The 16,177-nt window shown below is 35.9% G+C and overlaps 1 protein-coding gene across 1 annotated transcript in view; it reads right to left on the bottom strand.

The window, feature by feature from the left end:
- The window catches only part of LOC140328729 (CD109 antigen-like), an 80,522-nt gene that overhangs the window by 35,400 nt on the left and 28,945 nt on the right, over nucleotides 1-16,177 (bottom strand). Inside the window, exons 8-17 of the mRNA XM_072408526.1 lie at nucleotides 16,001-16,085; nucleotides 15,484-15,577; nucleotides 13,500-13,641; nucleotides 11,820-11,929; nucleotides 8,397-8,618; nucleotides 5,991-6,092; nucleotides 5,064-5,126; nucleotides 2,561-2,737; nucleotides 1,085-1,237; nucleotides 479-550 (exon numbers count right to left, since the gene is read on the bottom strand). Of these exons, the coding sequence (XP_072264627.1) occupies nucleotides 479-550; nucleotides 1,085-1,237; nucleotides 2,561-2,737; nucleotides 5,064-5,126; nucleotides 5,991-6,092; nucleotides 8,397-8,618; nucleotides 11,820-11,929; nucleotides 13,500-13,641; nucleotides 15,484-15,577; nucleotides 16,001-16,085 (1,220 nt within the window). The remainder of the gene's footprint in view (nucleotides 1-478; nucleotides 551-1,084; nucleotides 1,238-2,560; nucleotides 2,738-5,063; nucleotides 5,127-5,990; nucleotides 6,093-8,396; nucleotides 8,619-11,819; nucleotides 11,930-13,499; nucleotides 13,642-15,483; nucleotides 15,578-16,000; nucleotides 16,086-16,177) is intronic.

Here is a 16,177-nt window from a genome sequence, read left to right as displayed (position 1 = left end):
CTATACCATTTATATCTGACTAGGCATTAAGGCATTTTGGTGGTATCCATTAATGTCTATTAGAAAGGTTTCTATATTATATAGAATATATTATAGCAGATATATCAGATATCTAAATTCTGCCCCTATGTGAGGGTAAATATGTAGTGTCCAATAAACATATAGCCCAGGAATTTCCAAAAGTTTGGCAAATGTTTTTTTTAACACAACTTTATTTTTAATTGGCACCATTACAGTACAGATTAGAATCTTCTGCATTAGATCATGGTTTTTGGTAACTATGGTTTGCTATACAGGTTTCTGGGACCCACAAAAGTTACAAATAATTGCTTCAATGTGTGATCATCGATATGCTCAATTATTAAATTAATGTTTTTATAGGCATTTAATAATGAACCTTGAATAAGAATTCTGCAGATATAGGTACAAACAACATATCTCATTGCTACAGTCATAAATACCACAATAATATAATCACCTCAAAAACTTGGTATGAATTAGTGATACGTCTTGGATGAACTGTGCTGTAATCTCTCAAATCTTCTGATATCTGACAAAGAAAGCATAAAATGAAGAAAGTCAAATATCACATGCTAATAATGGCTCTCGAAAACACACTGAATTTTCTGCATTTCAGGACATTGTTTTTCAATTTAAACTTGGTAGACAAAAAAATGTGTTAAGCTATTAATTTCACAAGGTCAGGACTCAACTGAGCACGCAGCGATATGAATATGACATTACTGGTAAAATAACCAAATGTATTGACTAGAATCTGTTGTGGATCAGATTATTTTGGAGCAGATTTTGTAAGATTAAGGAAATGAGCCCTTTCTGTAATGGAAACTATTCAGATGACCAGGGTGTGATGTTCCTAATACAGACCATCACTCTCATGTTGATAATTGGGGCAAGAGAAGTTATATATGTAATTTTTCTTTAAATGGGTCATATCAACAACACTCCTGACTCCCTATTATGCTGTCCTTCAGGCTTCCTTTTCTTTCCCTTATCCTCTGTCCTAATATTACCCCTCCTGTAATGTCTGATGTAGTTATCTCCTGATAAAGCAATATTAACTCACACGTTTTGTAGAAATTTCTTGCCTATCTCCAAGTAACTTCACGCTTTTGTCCACAACTGAAAGCCCAACCAAAGAATTCGATTCAGTCACGTTGATCTTTAGTGTTACACTGTCTGATGGGCTTGCTTTCTCTTTGTTCCAGGAAACCAAAATCTGCAAGTAACATTTTAGAGTTTTTTTAGTAACATTTTAGGTTAAGTTGGGAATATAGTAAAAATAGTTACCATCAAAGATATCGCTTGCTTATGTGTTAAAATAGAAAATGTAGTATGAAAACATGCTTTACTAATTAATTAACGATCATATATTTACAAATATGATCTCCACTTTCTACTTTCTAACAGGGCTACAGAACTGATTTTGTGTATTCTTACAATATATAGGCTGATTTTATTGTGTTTGTAATAGAGCAAATCAAAGCTCACAGTTGATTTTGTAGGTTGAATTATCTGCTTTAGTTGTAAGATATTAGGACTAGTTAGGACAAAGTTAAATTCAAACACAAAATTGATGTCACTAGATTTCTTGTGATCATTCCCTGTGACAATAAAATGAATGAAAGCTCTATACACGGGAGGCAATTATCTAGAGCGTGTACATAGCTTTAAAATAAGATAATTGTATTAAGACGACTTGGCACACCAGCAAAACCATGACCTGCATCAATAGGTGGCACTTTCCTACTGACCCATTGTCTATTCAGTATGGTTGCAGAAGGAACCCAAAATCTAGAAGGGATTGTGTGCAGGAAGCATCTGCTGCATTCTCTGCAAACAGAGAGGAACCCTTTACCAGTTCAGGATCTGGTCTTTAAGGATCGATTTACCAAGAGAAGCAAATCAGCGATTCACAACAAACATATGACTGTAATACCCCACTCAACAACACCAAAAATGAGAAGAATACTCTCTAAGCTGAAGGAAATTATTTTTTGGACAGTTGTTACTGGAATAAATAAACCAACATTAGGAATTTTCTAATTCTTTCAGTTCTGACGATAGTGTTCACTAGAACAAATAGATCAATCTGTTCACTAGAACAAATAGGTCAATCTCTGAAATGGGGATACTGACTGCTAATAAAACCTGACAGTGATATATCTTCCATATTCTATACCAAACTGAAAGTATTTTGGATGTAGATACACTTTAAATGCAGTAAACTATGATTATTAAATACATCTGCCTTTTCTTCACTACAGCAGACAGTACAAATAAGTACAAACAGTGGGACTGATTTATTAAAGCTCTCCAAGACTGTTGATGATAGACTATCATAGGTGACCCTGGGTGACCTAGAAAATCTGGAATAGATATGGATCTGGATTGAAAACATTTCCTAACTAATAACAAATGAATTTTAAGAAATCCTTTCCAGGTTTTGCTCACCCAGGTTCTTCATGATAGTCTATCTTCTGCAGCCTTGGGGAGCTTTAATAAGTCACAGTCAGTGAATCACAACAGAAAAAATCCTTACCTTGTTTTCAAAGCCGGGGTGAATAGAAAGAGTGGTAACATCATTTACAACTGTGCCATCACCCAGTGCATTGTAAACAACTAAACATGCCTCCGGAGTCCAAGAGCTTTGAGGCTTCAGTGTTAGCGACATAGTATTCTCCTTACCAACATGTACAATCTGACCACGGGAAATAACCTGACAGAAACGAGAAAAAAATTTAAGTGACAAGTAAAAATCTGTTTAAAGCCATTAAAAGTATTTTTTAGCAAAATAAAAAGTTAAATTATTGAAAAGTACCTTTTTATACAATTAGTATGATTTCTTAAATCCTTTATAAAGCAAGTATTTCAAGAATATGTTCAGACTGACAGCATTTGCAGAGGGGATCCTGGACAGCTAGCAATGCGCCAGCTCCTGATTTGCCAAATTTAGCCACCAACAAGTGTTTGATGGTCAGTTGGTGGGCATTTCTCAAATGCCCCCAACCACCCCGTAATTTCCTCAGAAAGCCAAACACTGGTTGCAGCATGGCCACAGTTGTGGAGAAATAATCGCATTACTTCAGAGCTGGCCACTGGCCATCCATGGAAACAATCTCCAGGATATAAAACAGTGGTATTGCCTTATCATAGACACACATCTGCTTTAAAAACATTGTTTGCTAAGCAATTTGCAAACAAATTGAGAAAATGAACTGCAAATACTTTTGAGAATAGACCTCTATCAAGAAACCTACCAAACTTATTGGATCAGCCTCCCATGCAATCACTAAAATCCTTTTAATGCAATAAGCAAAGAGAACTCTATGACTCCAAAATAATAGTCTCCACACCATGAAATGAAAATTGCAGACTATAGAGTACAGGTAGTTCCCTGGTTACTTTATGAAGCCTAGACATTCATTAACTTCTGGAGCAAGCTGTGCTTTGATATGCAAAAAGAAACAACTGCAGAGTTTGTCTTGGTCATTAATGATTTACGAGAGCTTGCAGAAGATGTCTATAAGATCACCCACAACCTCAGCTGTGTTCAGCAAAAGATTTCTTCTGCAAGTCATGCAACTCGCCCCCCATCAAGCCACTGTCCTGCACATGAGTGAGAAGGGAAGCCCTGTATCTAGCAGTCGTTCGTATGTCGGATGCCCTTAACTCGGGGACTACCTATAGTGGTAGCTGCCCTTCCCTCTAAACAACCCTTAGTGATTTTACATACTGTATGCTGCACAATATATAGCCCATGCTTCCACTCATTAAAAGTGGTGCCATGAAGATCTTTAAGAACCTTACAAACATAAAGGCAATGCAATAAATAGCACATAAAACTGCTGTGAAATTTTTCTTCTAAAAAATACTTAAAATGTGAGCAGTATCATTTCTATATTCCTCATGAGCATGTGTATGACACATGGAAGATATATTTTTACTATTTTAGTTTAATTTATTTATGTTTTAATCAATATTTTACTAATATATTATATATACAAGGGCTGCCACAACTGGTAAATATGAAATATTTTGTCTCTTTGCCTTGTTTTAGAATAATTACCCAATTGCTAAAGTGGTTTTCATTTTAGAGGGGACTTTGTAACCCTTTTTGCCTTTGTTAGGTGTTCATAGAAATATTCCACATCTGTCTGCTGTTAGATAAACATGCATGTCTGATGCTTCAGTAAAGGACCTGATTTATTAAGGCTCTCAAAGGCTGGAGAGGGTAAACTATTCTTTTTATCTATGTGAAGACTAAGAAATGTCTGCCTTTCTCCAATTCCACTTTTCTTTATTTGCAAACTTGCTTTTAAGTATACACTTTGGTCATGATTTATTAAAGCTCTCAAAGGCTGGAGAGGATACACTTTCATCTGTGAAGCTGGGTGATCCAACAAACCTGGAATGTATTTCTTCAATGTAATTTGCTACTTGCTAAAAAATGTTTTGAATCCTGGACCAGATCCATTCCAGGTTTGCTGGATCCCCCAGCTTCACTAATGAAGTGTAAACTGTATCTTTTCCAGCCTTGGAGAGCTTTAATAAATCAGGACCAAAGTGTATACTTAAAAACAAGTTTGCAAATAGAGAAAAGTGGAAATGGAGAAAGGCAGACATGTTTTAGTCTTCACATAGATACAAAGAATAGTAATTTTGCTAAGGTACCATATTCTTTACAAATTGCAAGAAACACTTTCAATAAATTTTACAAATGTCTTCTTTCATTTAATAATGTTTGTGTTGTCCGTAGCAAACAGTGAGTGCAGTTAGGTTAATTGGCTTCCCCTCACAAATTGGCCTTAGACATTGGTAATTGCATATGACTATAGCAGAGACTATGGACTATGAAGTGCTGCAGATTATATTAGCACTATAAAAATACAAGTGATTCAAAATAAAAAACAACAATCAAGAGGGGGCTGAAAAAGTTGCATTGACAAAGTAGTAAAAGTTGAATGTGACTAATTACTACTGGACAATCAAAGAGTGACATTTCATTTTATTGCATACATGCTGCCTAATTAACGCAATATTACCAAATATTTTACTTCATCCAAGTGGATGTTGCTCTTCACATCCAAATTAAATGGAGTGCCAACCTAGATAAAAAGAAGAAAAAGAGAAAACTACAAGTATAATTGGCACATTTATTTAATGTAATTTTTATTCTGTATAGTAACTGTAACAAAGAGAATTTTGATAAAGCCTAGATTACAGATCTTCCACTGTATAAATCTTTACTAAATATCATTAAATTAAAAAAACTAAACATTTTACATCTGTTAATCTCATCTGTGAAATTAGTTGATCTGTTTCTGCTAATAAATTGTTTAACCTCTAACCTCGAATCACAGTATTGGGAAATGTTAGGCTACGTACACACATGCAATAATTGTCGTTGGAAAGGATCTTTTACAATCTTTTCCAATGACAAAAGCTCAAAGTTAATGTTCACATTTAACCTGGCTAAAAAGGGACTCTCAATCGCTGTCTTGTATGACTCACATAGAGGGACAAATACGTTTTAATACGAGGCTGGGGAGGATACACTTTCATTGGTGAAGCTAAGTGATCCAGCAAACCTGGAAAGGATCTGCTATTTGCTAGCAAATGTTTTGTATCCTGGACCAGATCCATTTCAGGTTTGCTGTATCACTCCGCTTCACTGATGAAAGTGTATTCTCTCCAACCTTGGAAAGTATTCATAAATCAGGCCTATTGCATATGACAAGGTATTGTTCACCCGAGATCCATTTGGAGATCCTAAGATTACTAATAAATGTCTCATCACAAACAAACCTGTTAATGGAAACAGAACTAGAAAGCTGCAATGTTACCTGTAAATAAAATTAACTGATGCCAGCTGTGGCATTGGATTCTGCATGGAATCTACAGGTGACAATGACCATCAATTTATTATTAAGGTGCTATTGTTTTCATAAATGAGTTACTGTATGACTTACCTTCACATCCTGGTTTCCATTTTGGATCTGCAGATATACCTTATTTGGTGAGGTAAATACATCATCAACGTCAATTGAATTTGTACTGTCCAGAAATACTGCCTGCAAAACAATATGTAATTTGAGGGTTTGTTCTGCAGGACACTAGACTTTTATAACATAACTGTTGATTCTGGAGGGAAGAAAGCAAACATCCACACAGAAAACAAGAAAATCCTTTCATAGGTATTAGCTATAAAAATGTAATTATGGCATTTAATATGTCATGATGTTTCTTTCAAACTGTTATGTTTACCTCTGTAAAATGGGTAATATTTTAAAATACATTTAATAACAATAATGGCACTAAACAATTTACTCTGTTAAATATGTTATTCAACGAAACAATTAGTGCTTAATTTTTAGGTGCTAATAATTTGGTGTAATACAATTCTGACTGCACATAGAACCAAAAACTTTGCATGGACAATGTATAAAAACAAATGTAAAGGCTGCACTCTTTCTAAAAACACCAGACAATTTTTATATTATCCTAAATTATATTTCCTGCACTACAAAAGTTGACAGCAGAATTTCTAAATATTCAGAATCATTGGTTGTTAGATATTTTTTTTTCACTTTCATATGGGAGTTTAAAAATTTTTTTACATTTTTGTTAACCATCTTGAAACCATTTTTAGTGAATAATTTTTTAAAGATTCATATGCTGACCTAATGCTACCCATAAAAACCAGGTGATTACTATCTAAGTCTCAAGAAATCAATTATACTGGTATAAATCTTGTGTATGGGGAACAGCAAGCAGGTTGTTTAGCGAAGAATATGTATGTATGAAATGTTTTGGTATTTATAAGAAAGTATTGCTGTTCATATATATTTTTTCTATCCTCATTGCATGAAAATAAATGATCACTCTTTCACGTAAAAATCACTTGCAAAGAATATCTAATTGCATGCAAGGAAATGCACAGTAAACGGCTTTCTGCTTGCACATGATTGAATGGTTAAGCTAGCAGAGCCTTATCCCAATCACACTCATGAACAGTCCTCATGTGTACTGCACAGGACTGCAGAGATTGATCCTAGATGAGGACATAAATGTCCCCAGGCTATAAAGCATGGTCTCAAAAAAAACCAGGGTGTGCATTAGGGAAAGACTCCAGGATAACGGAGGCAACTCTGCTGAGTTGCTGTGCTTTAGTAAATTTCAGAGCTGTGGACTCTGGAATGGGAAGGAAGGTACAGGGTGGGCCTTCCCATTCCATCCCTGGTATACCCAGTGGTTTGTCTGCAGCAGACTGCAGGTATGCTATAAAAGCATATGTGTACTACAATGGAGGGGGAAGTGGAAATAGCAGAATGTAGGTCTGGGTCTGTGTGTGTTGTATGCAAAGGAAAGCTGTTGTGGCTGTTCATCTATTCTGATTTTGATTTATGGACTCTGAGGACATTGCATCCACCTGTGTCTGGCTCATGTAAGCTGCCTTTTCATTTTCTTTCTGTTTTATGCTGAAGAAAGCTGTTTTGTTTAAAAGCCAAATAAAGAGACCCTTACGTTAAACAGACTACTCAGTGTACTTGATCCTAATATCACAGTGCCTATATCCCTATTTTCTGGGTTTGTTTTACTATAATATGCTAACAACAGAAAATCGCCTCTTAGTTTCCTAAAGCAAAGTGAATAATCCCTCCAATGATTGCAACAAATGGCCATGTTTGATTTAACAACTAAGTAATCATGAGAATTGGAGAATGTTAAAAGTAATTGTTATTACTCACAGTTATTTTCCAACCTGTTAGATAATATTTGTGGTCTACTAAGGATTTTTCAGTATTCCCAATAGAAAAGGCGGATTTGTTGGCTTATGGCCAATAAAGTGAATCCTGTAACATTTACAGATGATACTAGGAAAGCAGGAATTTGGCATACAGGATCAAAAAAAATGCCATACTAATGAGTAGGAATATTACCAATTGACACAAATATCTGTACATTGCACAATGCAGCTAACATTCTGCCAATAACTTTGTAATACAGAAACAAATAAATAAGTTGGCCGCAAATATGCCAGGAGTATTATCCAACTGGCCAGATACTACTGTGTGCGTCATCAAAAAGTCTCACCGAATTTAAATGGATCGCTATCAGGCATGTTCCTAATGGGGCCTGACCACACCAGTCTCTAAGCAGTCATTTTCTGGCTACAGTTAGCTAAGTATGTTTACTTGTTCCCAACCACAAGTTTGCTGACTGCTCATGGTCATGCATATGTGGTAAATGTTGTGAATTGTGCACATGGAGTTAGAGCAGATATCCAAGTCGTAAGACCAATACCAGGACAATTTAACTTTAAACAAAACCACAAAATTTTACATTAAGACAAAAAATAAATAGGTAAATATCACCTTGATCTTTAAATGAACTGTGTCAGGATTCACAGGTACTTCAATATGAATTACTCCATTTTCTGGAACAGTATAGGTTATAACCTGCTGAATTTCAATATTTCTTTCTCCCTCCAAGGACATTTCAGTGAAAAACATTTTTGACTGAGTTATTGTCAGAGAAACATCATTCATTCTATCCTCATCAGTTAGCTTTCTTCCATCATATCTCTTAATTTTAAGCTAAGAAAAAAGAAAATACAAAGAAAAGAAACACAATCAAACAAGCATTCCAAATATGTTTTTAAAGAACAGAAACAGTATTAGTTCTCTACTGATATAGAAACAAGAATAGTGACTGACAGTTTTCTGTTTTTCTATATTTCAAAATGAGAATAATAAAAAATACTATTAAACAGTAAATGGGTGTACAAAACATTACCAGAAAAGCCAGTTGACAAAATAAATGATTAGGGATGTCTTGTTTCATTGACATGGTGGTTATCCACAACTAATACAGCTGAACAAATGCAAAAATAATTACAGACTGATAATGGAATTCCAAAAAATCTAATTTCAATCCTAGCAACCTGGAGAAAATTTACCTATCTTTCAATTTCAAGCATCTTTGTGCATCTAAACGTATACTATTACAGGTATGCCAGGTTAAATGGCCATAAACGTTAAGACCTTGTTTGTAGCAGAATACAATGCTCTGGTTGTAGTAGAGGCCCTCTGTAATAGGTATAATAGAAAAAGCTTTATATTGATGTACAGCAAGGAGCTGGAAAAACAATAGGAGTAGCCCTCAACATGAAGCAAATGTTTAGCTATACAACACAGTATTGCAATGGCCTATCCACAGTATTTTCTGTCTATTAAGCTTGGCTTAACTGTGATGATTAAGCATTAAATGTATCTTTAGCTTTTGTTTTTTAAACAGTATTTTATCCAGTATTTTGAGATTAGAAAAACACCTGCTCCATCAGCACTGTGCCTGAAATTTCGAGATTGAATTGTTGCTATTGTTTTTATTCTCCTCCCACCAGAGTTTTATTTCACTGCACAACAACGATTTTGTTCCTGGGAATAACACATGTGATTTACATGATATGGAGTGTGCTGATTCCAAATCTGAACTCAGAATTTGCTTATCATATACAGATTTTAAGTTATAGGCGTGCTATAGCTGTTCAAATGGTGGGTAATTGGGTAATGTATTTTTACTTGGGAACAATAAAACAGTTGTAGCTACCACTATGCATGCTGCTGCCTCAGCTGGATCACGTCCCCTGGTGGCATGCATGTTCCAGCAGCGGCTGGGCATGTCTGGGCAAGTCAGTGAGCTGACGTCAGAAACAGGTATATAAGACGAGATGGACCAAGAGCTTGTCTTGTGCTATTGGATAGTACAGCTAGGCCATAGTGAGTCTGTTTTAAGCTAAAGATGAGTAGGCACAGCTGCGTTAATAAACCAAATAATTTTTGCTACATTTGTGGCAAATATACCCCGTGTGATCAATACAAGAACCTAACCAAGAGGGTGGGATTTGCTTACAAGTATTACTTTGGATGTGAAATTGGAGATCAGGATAAAAGCTGGGCACCTCATATCTGCTGTCAGGTGTGTTACGTTGGCCCAACACAATGGTTGAATGGGAAAAGGAATAAAATTCCTTTTGCTGTGCCTATGGTTTGGCGTGAGCCAAAAAAACATCACTCAGACTGCTACTTCTGTATGAGTAAAATTGCTGGGTTTTCGAAGAAGACTAAGTCAAAAATCATCTATCCTGATTGCATCATGTGGCACTAGCTTCAGAGCATATTCACAAAGAATCCAGTGCCAGTCCCTCCTACATCTGTTGTTACCGACAGTTACATGTCAGATGAGGAACTGAAGGATGATGTCGATGTTAATGAATGTTATGAACCCCAATTATATATGTGCTTTCTGTGCCTATGGAACAGTTGTGATGACAGCAACCATAACTTTTGCCACTAATCACACCAACCTCATGCAATTCATATACATATCAGGCATATGCTACTCCTAACCTCCCTAGCGGTTCATTTCTTTCCAGTTTTATATAAAAGCGGTACATTGTTTTTCATGAAAATGTATTTTACAGTATAATATATATATATAATATAATAGTATGAGTATAATAAAGTTTGAAACACAAAATCATTTAAAAACAATAAATTGAATAACTTAAAAAAAAATCTATATATTTATAAAAAAAATTTTATTAAAAAAAGAAAAAAAAAATTCATATTATGCTCATACTACCGTGTTTCCCCGAAAATAAGACCTACCCCGAAAGTAAGCCCTAGCATGCTAATCATGCAAGGGTGAAATATAAGCCCTCCCCCGAAAGTAAGCCCTATTGGCTTCTTCGGAGGGTGTGGTCACATGGTACACGGAGGGATACCAAGAGGAAGGAGGGAGCAGAGAGAGAGAGAGCAGGAGATTTCAAAAGCACTGGAGCAAGGGGTGAAGAAATCGCAGGGTTAATTAACCTACAGTACTCTGGTGTGACACTAGCACTAAGAGGTTGGTGGATTCTCTTTTCAAAAGGTCCTTGCTGGTATTTCATTCATTAGCAGCCATGCATATTTATTAATTGATTTTTTTTTTGCTTTTACTCAGATTTAACATGTAACTCTATGAGTCACATGTTAATTGTCAGCACATTTTCTTGTTATGTTGCACTTGTTTGCTTATGAAGCTGTGTTTTTTTTCATTACTCATTTATGTCAATTCTTATTCATGACTTCTTGTATATAACAGAAGAAATCTGTGATTTTGACAGGTCACAGGTAACACAGAGGTATCTTTCTATAGTAATATTGGTTGCAGGTTTTGGTAAATACAGATTTTTGTACATGAATAAATATAGATTTTTTGTGAGAAACACGGTAATATAAGGGAAACACGGTAATATATATACTGTGAAAAAAATGTTCTTGAAAACAATATACTGCTTTTACACATAAAAATCCAATGTATTGCATTCAATACAGTTATTTTGTATTGAATGCAATACAAATGGATTTTGAATTTCCCGCCCCACGCGGCCGGGATGTACACACGCACCAACGTCACCGGGAACTCCCCCAGTGACTCATCGAATGCAGAAGCAGGAAGAAGAAAGACGGAGATCGCGGCGCTGGACGTTGCGGGACCCCGGCGGATCAGGTAAGCGCTCTATTTACTAACCTTCCATAGGTGTTCCAACCCCGAGTGTGACTCGGGGTTACCACTTGCAGCAACTTTTTTCCACCCCGAGTGTTACCGCTTGGGAGGTTAATGCACTCAATAAAAAAGGATAAGCAGGCATATTGTTTTTTTTCATTCAAATAAATAATTTTAGAAAACAGAAATAAAATGGTATGTAAATGCAAATATTACAATAATAGTAAAGAGTGTCAATGTTAACTTACAGAGGTGGTAAAGTTAAGCATTGGTTTGAGAACTGTGGTATAGTTGTAGAATTCGCTGTAGTAGTTTTTATCAATCACATATATGTTGGAAGTCTGGTTTTGTGAAATTCCTAAGGAAGCAAAGCATGCAATATATCATTATAATTATGTTTTGTTGCGCAGATACAATGATAGTCAAGGCTATGCTGTGTTTTTAAACACACAGGATACATAAGAACATAAAATAATATATTAAAAGCAGGTAGAATTCATTTATAATTTCTATAAATTTTTTAGTAACATCAGAATTTACTGGTATTATTTTACATACATTTTACTACCCGTGATGCACAGATTTTTGCTACAGCAGTGGAAATCTAAAAGTATATAAACATAATTAAAATATTTATTGGGTGCTTACAGTTATTTTATAAATATCTCTGCATAAGCAAAGAGACAACGAAAACCAAGTTGTGTTTTGTTCTAACTCAAAACAACAAAATAATTCATAGAACTAGTCTTCTGTTTGCTTTACAAGAATTTAAATTGAATTTCAAATACTCAATATGACAAAAATGTAGGGAAAATTCATTTTTTCAAATGTCTCAGTATCTCATTGATTTATGGCATAATTTAGGGTTGAGCTGCACTATTGTGAAATTACTAGTTAAATAACTCCCCACGATTATATTAAAAAGAGACTTGTGTGACTTATCCAAGTATGCTTCTCAGAGAAACACATTTTATTTTTCTCACTAAATATGCAGTAATTTAATAGGGAAATATCAGGTCACTCTTCTAAGTAAATACTTGGCCATGGACTCTTGATGTTATGGCTGTTCAGTTCACACTTAGATGTTAAAGGGTGAATTTCCGGCCTTTAATAATAGCAAATTAAGATATACACATAAAAATATACTTTAAACAGCTGGTCACATATTTTAACTAAGAATCAGACCCTGATTCTCATTCACAATAACTTACATCATTTTTAGTTTCTTAACTCCCTTGGAACTCAGGTAAAGTAAGATATAAAAAAACTCTACAACACTATTATGGCATTTAACAGTTTAGACATGTTCGTACCTCTGCCCTGTACAAATAGATTGTGACTTTAGGGATCATAAACCTTCTGTGTTCATGAAGCAAAATGTCTGCCTTTAACTTTTTCTAACCCCAGCAAGTAAAGTTTTTCTAAGAGCTGAATAAAAGGTTGGTATTTAATTGTCTGTTATACAGAATATACAAGACATTGCCAAACTACGGCCCACGGGCCGTATATGGCCCAGTAGGGATGTTTCTCCTGCCCTATGGGTGGGCCAGGGCTCTGGCCGCTGCCACCCCGAGCAGGGTCAAGAGAAGGACCCCGCTGGGGGCGGTGCGCCGGCCAGAGCCGCGGAACACGTCCCCCGGATTTGAGCTTGCGATGGGAGAGTGGGCGGGCTGTGTCACTGCACACAACCGGCCCACTCTCCCATTGCAGGCTCAGATCTGCGATGGGAGAGTGGGCAGGGTCATGCCATCATGACGTCATGATCAGTGGCGTCATGATGGCATAACCCCGCCCGCTCTCCCATCGGCCCAGCCCTTCTGTCAAATTTTATTTCAGATTGTGGCCCCTGACTAAAAAGGTTTGCCCATCCCTGGCATATACTGTTTATCTGATGACAGGTGTGTAGCATGTAAAAATAATTAACCTACCTGTTAGTTCCTCTGTGACTTTAGCAATGACATCCAATGGACCAGCAAAGGTTGAAGGTTTATCATCAGATGACACTTCTTCATATTGCAGAAATTTTTTTAGCTCTGAATTAGTAAAACTAAATTTTGAATAGCCATTTATCTACAGATGCAGAAAAGGGAAAAAAGTTCAGAAATACAAGAAAAGATCATAAACTTATAAAAATCAATTCAGTACATATTTTTTATTTATTTACATTATTGTGTCTTCTTGTGGCTTGTAACTTCTGGCATATGGATTTCAATACCTCACTCTTTTAACTTAAGCTCATTTACAGGCATGACCATTTGTTAAAGCTGTGGCAGTGGGTTTCTCCAAAAGGAACTTCAGTTCCAATGGGTGTCCCAGTCTAAAAGAATTTGTAGCCTAAAGTCAATAGGCTTGATTTATTAAAGCACTCCCAGGCTGGAGAAGATACACTTTCATCAGTGAAGCTGGAATGTATGTCTTAAATGTAATTTGCTATTTGTTAGCAAATGTTTTCAGTCCTGAACCATATCCATTTCAGGTTTGTTGGATCACCGACTTCACTAATGAACTCCTTATTATGTGTTATTGTAAAAATGAAGGTTGTGTTTTCCCCATTGCGGGAGTGATGTCACACAAGAGATGTCCCCTGTGTTATCATATAGTCCCACTAAGGGAGTAGGAAGTAATTATAGCATATGAGGAACAGCTTTTTTTTTAGCCATAGCTGCTTTTCCATTGTCAAACAGATTGAAATTTCATTGCTGTACAGAAGATTCGAAAGTCCTCCTGAAATTCCTAAAAATGTAAATGTTGTCAAAACCAAAAAAATATGTTGCTTTACCCTAGCATTTGTTTTTAGGTCAACAATAGGGTTGTTTGCAACTTGTACATAGAGTGCCATATATAAATTATTCCTTCTTCAATTCGATTATAACATTTTACCGTATTTTTCGCCGTATAAGACGCTCCGGAATATAAGATGCACCCAATTTTAAAGGAGGAAAATCTAGAAAAAAAAGATTCTGAAAGATTATTCCCCTTCTGATCACTCATGTGCCATTCATACCGGTATTCTCCTTCTGATCACTCATGTGCCATTCAAATTCCCTTTCTGATCACTCTGTGACATTCAAATTCCCCTTCTGATCACTCTGTGTCATTCAAATTCCCCTTCTGATCACTCTGTGTCATTCAAATTCCCCTTCTGATCACTCTGTGTCATTCAAATTCCCCTTCTGATCACTCTGTGCTTTTTTTCCACTGTACGGCAGTTAGGACAGGGAACAGCAGGTGGCGCTGTGCCGGCTTCTTTCGCTCTGCTTTACAGACAGGAGAAGAGACGATGCTGGCAGAGGAGAGAAGAGACACACGCTGCATGCAGCCAGAGACACACGCAGGATCGGGTATCAGGTGAGTATATTATTTTAATTATTTTATAACACATTTGTCGTAAAGGGCGCACTAACTTCCCCCCCAGTTTTGGGGAAGAAAAAGTGCGTCTTATACGGCAAAAAATACGGTATTCCTTAATATTGTTTTTCGATTCTGACAGCTGTGCACTTTTGATGACTGGCCACTAGGTGGCAGAACGAGTCATTGGTTTAATAGAAGACCTGCAGAAAAATAGGATCATAAAATTCACCACTAGCGATTTTTTGGAAGAATTGACTGGGAGAATAATCCATAAATAGAGCCCAATAAGTTGTGTTCTGCAATGTAATCGATATATAACAGCATCAACATATTTACATAGTGGGCCAGGTTGAAAAAAGACATAAGCCCATCTAGTTTAACCACTAGGGAAATAAACATATCTCAGATATAAAACCCTATAAGACATAGTTGGTACAGAGGAAGGCAAAACAAACCCTGGTAAAATTTGCTTCAACAGGGGAAAAAAATCCCTTCCTGATTCCATGAGGAAATTGGATGTTCCCTCAATCAACATATACAAAATGGTTATAATCTACTTACCTCAAATGTTTTGGTGACATTTCTTTTATGCAATAAAGTTGCAAATGACAAGGTAACATTTAGCTTTCCTTTCACAGGCATGCCATAGGTATACCTACAAGTAATCATAAATACCACAGTAACAATCAACCCATGATGGTCACATGATGGTCAATATCCAAAGCTTTATGACTGTGATGTTATTCTATAATTACATTATACCAAACCCATGTGGTCCATTCACAGTACAACAATATTATCAGATACAAACTCGATCAGATGACCCTAGTACTGCAAGAAAATTTATAATAATAAAAAGAAGGTTGAAAAAGGGTAGTATGGTATAGTAATATATAACATTAATATTGATCATATGTAAGACTTTAGATTCCTGCAGGTAAGCAAAATACCATAGCTTATAAGACTAAAAATCACCATAACCTTAAACTCATAAATACCATTATTATTCAATGTGTTACTCTAAATCTTTCATCACATTTTTTTGACATAGCCATATTTAATGCAAAATTATACTTACTTGGCGGTAACTGTACCTTCTAATGGTTCACTTTTTATTGACTGATATGAGGGAGTAGACAGAGAAACCTCAAACTTGGGTAAACCTAGAAGATTGTAAACACTTGGTAAGACAATGAAATGTATATTTAGATTTACAAACAGAGTACTAATGATTAAAAGGTAATACAATCAGGTT

Source organism: Pyxicephalus adspersus, chromosome 4 (assembly GCF_032062135.1).
Source record: "Pyxicephalus adspersus chromosome 4, UCB_Pads_2.0, whole genome shotgun sequence".
Classification (NCBI taxonomy): Eukaryota; Metazoa; Chordata; class Amphibia; order Anura; family Pyxicephalidae; genus Pyxicephalus; species Pyxicephalus adspersus.
This window is presented reverse-complemented; position numbering and strand designations above follow the sequence as displayed.